A 10,000-nucleotide genomic window follows, 5' to 3' on the forward strand; every position below is an offset into this window, starting at 1 on the left:
CACAGGAGAGAATGAGTCATGCAGCACCAGGATCTGAATGGGCCATCACATTCCTGCAGGAAATTCTAGCACTTGAATCTGAATGACTTTTCCTGTGGAGGAGGAAAACTTTCTGTGACAAAAGGGTGATTAAATGACCATGGCAGATCTGGGAGAGCATTGGTATTATATAGTATGTTTTGGGAAAAGTAGCCTGAGGGCTCTGAGGCTCAGGTCTGTGTCCAGGGACTGTTTTCCTCTCTGTATTCCTTGTCTAATCATTGTCCCTCCCCTCCCCTCCCCTCCCCTCCCCTCCCCTCCCCCTTCCCCTCCCCCTCCCCTCCCCTTCCCCTCCCCCCCCCTCCCCTCCCCTCCCCCCCCTTCCCTTCCCCTCCCCTCCCCCCCTCCCCTCCCCTCCCCTTCCCTTCCCCTTCCCCTCCCTCCCTCCCCCTCCCCTTCCCCTCCCCCTCCCCTTCCTCTCCCCTTCCCTCCCCTCCCTTCCCTCCCTTCTTTCCCCCTCTATCTCCAGATGTGTGTAGGGCAGCAGTCAGTGGTTCCAATGGTGAGAGGTGCGGCGTGTCTGTCATGTAAAGGGATCTGCTCTGGATTCATCCCACATTCCTGGAGGTAATTTAACCCCAACGATAGAACACACACCACAAAATCTTAAGGAAGTTATTTTTCAATGACGATAAACAGAATATACAGACAACATATAGATGCAGAATTTACACAAATCCATCAGGAAAGCATGCACCCAATGTGGCTGCAGTGTGGAGGGGCATGGTTCCAGCTGTGACCTAGAGGATGACCTTTACCTTACCTTAACCATACCTTACCTTACCACAGCTTAACCTTACCTTAACCTTACCTTACCATACCTTACACACAGCTTAACCTTACCTTAACTTACCTTAACTTACCTTACCACAGCTTAACCTTACCTTACCTTACCAAACCTTACCTTACCACAGCTTAACCTTACCTTAACTTACCTTACCAAACCTTACCACAGCTTAACCTTACCTTAACCATACCTTACCTTACCACAGCTTAACCTTAACCTTACCATACCATACCTTACCACAGCTTAACCTTAACTTAACTTAACTTAACTTACCTTACCAAACCTTACCACAGCTTAACCTTACCTTAACCATACCTTACCTTACCACAGCTTAACCTTAACCTTACCATACCATACCTTACCACAGCTTAACCTTACCTTAACCTTACCATACCATACCTTACCACAGCTTAACCTCCTTCCTAAGTTTGAGTTATTCCCTGCGTTAGCACACTCTGCCAACCCTGATGTTCTAGCAGTGTCTGAATCCTGGCTTAGGAAGGCCACCAAAAATTCTGAAATTTCCATCCCCAACTATAACATTTTTCGTCTAGATAGAACTGCCAAAGGGGGTGGAGTTGCAATCTACTGTAGAGATAGCCTGCAGAGCTCTATCATACTATCCAGGTCTGTGCCCAAACAGTTTGATCTTCTACTTCTAAAGATCCACCTTTCCAGAAATAAGTCTCTCACTGTTGCCGCTTGCTACAGACCCCCCTCAGCCCCCAGCTGTGCCCTGGACACCATATGTGAACTGATTGCCCCCCATTTATCCTCAGAGTTCGTACTGCTTGGTGACCTAAATTGGGATATGCTTAACACCCCGGCCATCCTACAATCCAAACTAGATGCCCTCAATCTCACACAAATTATCAACGAACCTACCAGGTACAACCCTAAATCCGTAAACATGGGTACCCTCATAGATATCATCCTGACTAACTTACACTCTAAATACACCTCCGCTGTCTTCAACCAGGATCTCAGCGATCACTGCCTTATTGCCTGCTTCCGTAACGGGTCCGCGGTCAAACGACCACCCCTCATCACTGTCAAACGCTCCCTAAAACACTTCAGCGAGCAGTCCTTCCTAATTGACCTGGCCCAGGTATCCTGGATGGATATAGATCTCATTCCGTCAGTAGATGATGCCTGGTTGTTCTTTAAAAGTAATTTCCTCTCAATCTTAAATAAACATGCCCCATTCAAAAAATACAGAACTAAGAACAGATATAGCCCCTGGTTCTCCTCAGACTTGACTGCCCTTGACCAGCACAAAAACATCCTGTGGCGTATTGCATTAGCATCAAATAGCCCCCGTGATATGCAACTTTTCAGGGAAGTTAGGAACCAATATACACAAGCAGTTAGGAAAGAAAAGGCTAACTTTTTCAAACAGAAATTTGCATCCTGTAGCACTAACTCCAAAAAGTTTTGGGACACTGTAAAGTCCATGGAGAATAAGAGCACTTCCTCCCAGCTGCCCACTGCACTGAGGCTAGGAAACACTATCACCACCGATAAATCTACAATAATCGAGAATTTCAACAAGCATTTTGCTACGGCTGGCCATGCTTTCCACCTGGCTACCACTACCCCGGCCACCAGCTCTGCACCCTCCGCTGCAACTTGCCCATGCCCCCTCCGCTTCTCCTTCACACAAATTCAGACAGCTGATGTTCTGAAAGAGCTGCAAAATCTGGACCCCTACAAATCATCTGGGCTAGACAATCTGGACCCTTTCTTTCTAAAACTAGCCGCCGAAATTGTCGCAACCCCTATTACTAGTCTGTTCAACCTCTCTTTCGTAACGTCTGAGATCCCCAGAGATTGGAAAGCTGCCGCGGTCATCCCCCTCTTCAAAGGGGGTGACACTCTAGATCCAAACTGTTACAGACCTATATCCATCCTGCCCTGCCTTTCGAAAGTTTTTGAAAGCCAAGTTAACAAACAGATCACCGTATCAATTCCACCGTACCTTCTCCGCTATGCAATCTGGTTTCCGAGCTGGTCATGGGTGCACTTCAGCCACGCTCAAGGTCCTAAACGATATTATAACCGTGATCGATAATAGACAGTACTGTGCAGCCGTCTTCATCGACCTGGCCAAGGCTTTCGACTCTGTCAACCACCGCATTCTTATTGGCAGACTAAATAGCCTTAGTTTCTCAAATGACTGCCTCGCCTGGTTCACCAACTACTTCTCAGATAGAGTTCAATGTCAAATCGGAGGGCCTGTTGTCTGGACCTATGGCAGTCTCTATGTGGACAACTACAAATACCTAGGTGTCTGGTTAGACTGTAAACTCTCCTTCCAGACTCACATTAAGCATCTCCAATCCAAAGTTAAATCTAGAATCGGTTTCCTATTTCGCAACAAAGCCTCCTTCACTCATGCTGCCAAACATGCCCTCGTAAAACTGACTATCCTACCGATCCTTGACTTCGGCGATGTCATTTACAAAATAGCCTCCAACACTCTACTCAACAAATTGGATGTAGTCTATCACAGTGCCATCCGTTTTGTCTCCAAAGCCCCATATACTACCCACCACTGTGACCTGTACGCTCTTGTTGGCTGGTCCTCACTACATATTCGTCGCTAAACCCACTGGCTCCAGGCCATCTATAAATCACTGCTAGGCAAATCCCCGCCTTATCTTAGCTCATTGGTCACCATAGCAACACCCACCCGTAGTATGCGCTCCAGCAGGTATATCTCACTAGTCATCCCCAAAGCCAACACCTCCTTTGGCCGCCATTCCTTCCAGTTCTCTGCTGCCAATGACTGGAACAAATTGCAAAAATCTCTGAAGCTGGAGACTCTTATCTCGCTCACTAACTTTAAGCATCAGTTGTCAGAGCACCTTACCGATCACTGCACCTGTACACAGCCCATCTGAAATTAGCCCACCCAACTACCTCATCCCCATATTGTTATTTATTTTGCTCATTTGCACCCCAGTATCTCTATTTGCACATCATCTCTTGCACATCTATCATTCCAGTGTTAATACTAATTGTAATTATTTTGCACTATAGCCTATTTATTGCCTTACCTCCATAACTTGCTACATTTGCACACACTGTATATATATATTTTCTGTTGTATTTTTGGCTTTATGTTTTGTTTTACCCCATATGTAACTCTGTGTTGTTGTTTTTATCGCACTGCTTTGCTTTATCTTGGCCAGGTCGCAATTGTAAATGAGAACTTGTTCTCAACTGGCTTACCTGGTTAAATAAAGGTGAAATAAAATAAATAAATAAATAAAAACTTACCAAACCTTACCACAGCTTAACCTTACCTTAACCATACCTTACCTTACCACAGCTTAACCTTACCTTAATTTACCATTCCTTATCATACAATCTCTTACCATACCATACCTTACTATACCCTACCTGTCTCTCCCCACCAGGAAAGTGTGCACAGTGTGTGGCTGCAGTGTGGAGGACCACGGCCCCAGCGGTGACATAGACGATGACCACAAGATGGGGCGACTCCTGGCCGACTCCAAATATGCCCACCTGACCACCAAGGTGAACTTTTATATGATCAGTCAGACCGTTTAAAAACACAATTCAGCCATTCTAAGTGGATACACACTGCATTTAAAATCATCAAGGATAACACAAACCTCTGACAACTTCTGAGAACAGGTGAAGGGCGTCCGCGTGTACAAACGTAACCACATGGTCATCACCAACACTGTCGTCTCCAGGAAGGACCCCACCTTCAACACCATCACCTACGACTGGGCCCCGCCAGGACTCACACAGAAACTGGTGAGAGAGGGAAGGAGAGAGGGAGGGAGGGGGAGAGAGAGAGAGAGCGAGAGAGGGAGGGAGGGAGATGTTCAATACCATCACCTACGACTGGGAGGGAGGGAGGGAGACGTTCAATACCATCACCTACGACTGGGAGGGAGGGAGAGAGACGTTCAATACCATCACCTACGACTTTCAATACCTGGTCAAATGGTTCCCTATGGACCCTGGTCAAATGGTTCCCTGTGGACCCTGGTCAAATGGTTCCCTGTGGACCCTGGTCAAATGGTTCCCTATGGACCCTGGTCAAATGGCTCCCTATGGACCCTGGTCAAATGGTTCCCTGTGGACCCTGGTCAAATGGTTCCCTATGGACCCTGGTCAAATGGTTCCCTATGGACCCTGGTCAAATGTTTCCCTGTGGACCCTGGTCAAATGGTTCCCTATAGACCCTGGTCAAATGGTTCCCTGTGGACCCTGGTCAAATGGTTCCCTATGGACCCTGGTCAAATGGCTCCCTGTGGACCCTGGTCAAATGGTTCCCTGTGGACCCTGGTCAAATGGTTCCCTATGGACCCTGGTCAAATGGCTCCCTATGGACCCTGGTCAAATGGTTCCCTGTGGACCCTGGTCAAATGGTTCCCTATGGACCCTGGTCAAATGGTTCCCTATGGACCCTGGTCAAATGTTTCCCTGTGGACCCTGGTCAAATGGTTCCCTATGGACCCTGGTCAAATGGTTCCCTGTGGACCCTGGTCAAATGGTTCCCTATGGACCCTGGTCAAATGGTTCCCTGTGGACCCTGGTCAAATGGTTCCCTGTGGACCCTGGTCAAATGGTTCCCTATAGACCCTGGTCAAATGTTTCCCTGTGGACCCTGGTCAAATGGTTCCCTGTGGACCCTGGTCAAATGGTTCCCTGTGGACCCTGGTCAAATGGTTCCCTGTGGACCCTGGTCAAATGGTTCCCTATAGACCCTGGTCAAATGGTTCCCTGTGGACCCTGGTCAAATGGTTCCCTGTGGACCCTGGTCAAATGGTTCCCTGTGGACCCTGGTCAAATGGTTCCCTGTGGACCCTGGTCAAATGGTTCCCTGTGGACCCTGGTCAAATGGTTCCCTATGGACCCTGGTCAAATGGTTCCCTATGGACCCTGGTCAAATGGTTCCCTGTGGACCCTGGTCAAATGGTTCCCTGTGGACCCTGGTCAAATAGTTCCCTATAGACCCTGGTCAAATGGTTCCCTATAGACCCTGGTCAAATGGTTCCCTGTGGACCCTGGTCAAAGTAAAGAATAGGAAGCATGACAACAACAGAGAACCAAAGGCTTGTGATATAATAAAGGTCAATTTAGTTCCAGGCTTGGTGCAGTAAATCCAGCAGACTACAGGCATTCCTCTCCTTAGTCAGAGTTGGTCGGTCCACGTGCCACAGCCGGTGCCTGCTAGCCTGCCTGACTGGCTCCATCACCTCTGACCTAAACAACAGACCACTGAACAGAACAACTTTTGCACACATGAAATATCAAATTACCAGGCGTAGATCCCTCAAATTCAAATCTGGACCTCAAAGCCAGGTCCGTCGGTCTCTTTTCATTCTTTCCCTCTAATCAGGGGACTGATTTAGAACTGGGTGCAATAATTATCCGGTAGAACAGAAAACCAACAGTAGTCCAGACCTCGTAGGGTAAGAGTTAAATACCTCTGCCGTAGATCATCTTAGGTGATAGGAGATGGTAGTAGTCCGGACCTCGTAGGGTAAGAGTTAAATACCTCTGCCGTAGATCATCTTAGGTGATAGGAGATGGTAGTAGTCCGGACCTCGTAGGGTAAGAGTTAAATACCTCTGCCGTAGATCATCTTAGGTGATAGGAGATGGTAGTAGTCCGGACCTCGTAGGGTAAGAGTTAAATACCTCTGCCGTAGATCATCTTAGGTGATAGGAGATGGTAGTAGTCCGGACCTCGTAGGATAAGAGTTAAATACCTCTGCCGTAGATCATCTTAGGTGATAGGAGATGGTAGTAGTCCGGACCTCGTAGGGTTAGGTGATAGGTGATAGGAGAAGGTAGTAGATTTGAAGCATAAACCCCAATGAACTCTAGATTCCTTCCTACAGAGTAAACACAGATTAGATGCAGTAGCTATGGTTTCCATCCAATTGGAGACAGATTTTCATGCGAATATTCTAAAATCTGCATAAAACAATATGCACATTTTCCCACCAGAGATGTGTTCCCATCAAATTAACTTGGTGTGGATAAAAGTCTGTGTGTGATGGCCTTAGTTCACATAAAAATAACTTTTGCGAATAAAAAGTACAAGTTAAATGTGTTTCCATCTTATTTTCAACTATACTGATGGTTTTGTCACAATAGTTTTTTCGTTATATAGCTGGTGCTTGACTTGGACTGAAATAGGTGCCGGTACTCATTTCTGGTGCCAGTGTTTATATTTAGGAACAGGAGCTCCACAATACTTTTCAGCTAATATTCTATAAGAGGAACAGGAGCTCCACAATACTTTTCAGCTAATATTCTATAAGAGGAACAGGAGCTCCACAATACTTTTCAGCTAATATTATATAAGAGGAACAGGAGCTCCACAATACTTTTCAGCTAATATTCTATAAGAGGAACAGGAGCTCCACAATACTTTTCAGCTAATATTCTATAAGAGGAACAGGAGCTCCACAATACTTTTCAGCTAATATTATATAAGAGGAACAGGAGCTCCACAATACTTTTCAGCTAATATTCTATAAGAGGAACAGGAGCTCCACAATACTTTTCAGCTAATATTCTATAAGAGGAACAGGAGCTCCACAATACTTTTCAGCTAATATTCTATAAGAGGAACAGGAGCTCCACAATACTTTTCAGCTAATATTCTATAAGAGGAACAGGAGCTTTAGCAGTAGAACATTTAATGTGCTGGTACTCAGCTCCGGTGAGCTCCTGCCCAAGTCAAACACTGGATATAGTGAATGTGGCCATTCCGGTATCGGCACGTGTGTTCTAGCCAACAGCTGGCAGATACAGTGCGGGTATAGCCTACATGATGAAATAATTATGGACAAAAGAGCGAGATTTATAATGTCACCAGAGTAAGACCCTCGATATTTATTGGAATGGAGCATCAAGCTCATCACTTGTGCACATTCACCACCCCTGTGAAGTTCATCATAATGTACTTAATCTGTAGCCTAATAAACTGCATGCTTTCCCGAGTCGTAGTGGGAGGACCACACAACATGTCATCGCGTGACTCCAATATTATGGTTATTATATCAATATTTGCACATAAAAGCGTTTCCACCGCCATTTCTCTGATAATTCATTTTACAGACAAAACGATCTCACCGTGTCTAGCGTGTTTTGTTTTGTCAACATTTGGAAAGTTCACCGACAAATGTTCTGTTTCCATCAGGCCTGTGGTGACATTTTTTAGCTGATGTACTTTACTTACATTGAAAGGTTGAATGGAAACCTGTTTAGTTTGACTGTTATATTTATCACAATCTTCATCAGATCAAGATTTTTTGTTGCATTGAAAGTTTCAGTCATCTGTCATACGATCTCAGTGTAGCACTTTTTACTGTAAATATCTTTCTTCTGTTAGTGGGCTAGTAAATATTTGTGGTCTCCATAAGAATACCTCAGAGTTTTATGATGCAGCGAGGAACATTATCCAGTCCATGTCTGTGGTGCAGCCTGCCTGCTGAAGCCTGCCTATGGGGAGTGTGTGTGTGTGTGTGTGTGTGTGTGCTTGTATGTGTTGTGTTTGTGTGTGGTGCAGCCTTTCTGTCTATCTGTGGGACTTTGGTTTAGCGCTGAGGCCAGGGCAGGCCTTCCTGGAAGCCTTCATCAGGACAAACTAATGACAGGCAGGATTGTGGAGTGGTGGAGTGGTGATCGGTGAGCTTTACCCCAGGATTGTGGAGTGGTGGAGTGGTGATCGGTGAGCTTTACCCCAGGATTGTGGAGTGGTGGAGTGGTGATCGGTGAGCTTTACCCCAGGATTGTGGAGTGGTGGAGTGGTGATCGGTGAGCTTTACCCCAGGATTGTGGAGTGGTGGAGTGGTGATCGGTGAGCTTTACCCCAGGATTGTGGAGTGGTGGAGTGGTGATCGGTGAGCTTTACCCCAGGATTGTGGAGTGGTGGAGTGGTGATCGGTGAGCTTTACCCCAGGATTGTAGAGCGTAAGGCAGGCAGAGATTGGTGAGCAGATGTAGCCCACCCGCTCGGCCCTGGATGTGCTTACAATGAAAACCCACTGTGACTGATGTGTCCTCTCCCAAGAGGTTTTCTGACTGTGTGAAGTTTAGTTTTTACTGAGGAGGGTTTGATTACGTGTCTGTTACTAAGGGAGAGATGAAGAATGATTGGCTGTTAGAGTTACTAGCTAGCTAGATATGTTTAGTAAGAGATAGAGAAAAGAGGAATAGAGTGATGTGCCAGGCCACAGAGGGCTGACAGTAGAAGAGAAGGATGGATGGAGGGAGGGATGGAGAGAAGGAGGGATGGAGGGAGGGATGGAGAGAAGGATGGAGGGATGGAGAGAAGGAGGGATGGAGAGAAGGAGGGATGGAGAGAAGGATGGAGGGATGGAGAGAAGGAGGGATGGAGAGAAGGATGGAGGGATGGAGAGAAGGAGGGATGGAGAGAAGGAGGGATGGAGAGAAGGAGGGATGGAGAGAAGGATGGATGGAGGGTTTTGCTAGGCCACTTTGTGCTTGGAGAGAAGGAGCTAGAAGGAGTAAGAGAGTGATGGGTCTGCTCGCCCACTTTTGCTCCTGGAGGCTAGAATAGAGAGTGATGGTCTGCTCTCCCACAGCTCCTGGAGGCTAGAATAGAGGGTGATGGTCTGCTCTCCCACAGCTCCTGGAGGCTAGAATAGAGAGTGATGGTCTGCTCTCCCACAGCTCCTGGAGGCTAGAATAGAGAGTGATGGTCTGCTCTCCCACAGCTCCTGGAGGCTAGAATAGAGGGTGATGGTCTGCTCTCCCACAGCTCCTGGAGGCTAGAATAGAGAGTGATGGTCTGCTCTCCCACAGCGCTGTGAGGGCTGCTTGGCCACCACTCTGAAACGTGCGTGTGCGCATGCTGCACGTGTGTATGTGCCTGTGCGCGCGTGCTCTGAAAGAATCTGGACCTGCCAAGGAGTACATTTTTTATTTGTCATATAAACGACAGTTAAACGACATCTAAAAGTTTACATTAAAGCGGTGGTGTTGAACGCAATCATAAGGGCTTCTAATAACAAAGAGGCAGTGTTGCAGCGTGGGTAATGCGGTCCGCTGTGGTGTGGGTCTGTATGGGGCAGCACAGGGAGAAGGGCCTCAGGGAACTACAGTATGAATGGACCTCGCTGTGCTCTACTGGGAAGGTAAACACACCACGGCT

At 46.9% G+C, this 10,000-nt stretch overlaps 1 protein-coding gene across 2 annotated transcripts in view; it reads left to right on the top strand.

Moving 5' to 3' along the window:
- The window catches only part of LOC121577903 (LIM and cysteine-rich domains protein 1), a 36,994-nt gene that overhangs the window by 10,977 nt on the left and 16,017 nt on the right, over nt 1-10,000 (top strand). The window contains exons 1-4 of one of the 2 annotated variants that reach the window (XM_041891887.2): nt 1-125; nt 509-606; nt 4,249-4,369; nt 4,490-4,615. The exon at nt 1-125 is cut by the window's left edge and continues 81 nt beyond it. In XM_041891887.2, coding sequence (XP_041747821.2) covers nt 509-606; nt 4,249-4,369; nt 4,490-4,615 — 345 coding nt within the window. In that variant the 5' untranslated portion in view covers nt 1-125. The remainder of the gene's footprint in view (nt 126-508; nt 607-4,248; nt 4,370-4,489; nt 4,616-10,000) is intronic. The other variant, XM_041891885.2, reaches the window with a different exon arrangement.

Source organism: Coregonus clupeaformis, chromosome 12 (genome assembly GCF_020615455.1).
Source record: "Coregonus clupeaformis isolate EN_2021a chromosome 12, ASM2061545v1, whole genome shotgun sequence".
NCBI lineage: Eukaryota > Metazoa > Chordata > Actinopteri > Salmoniformes > Salmonidae > Coregonus > Coregonus clupeaformis.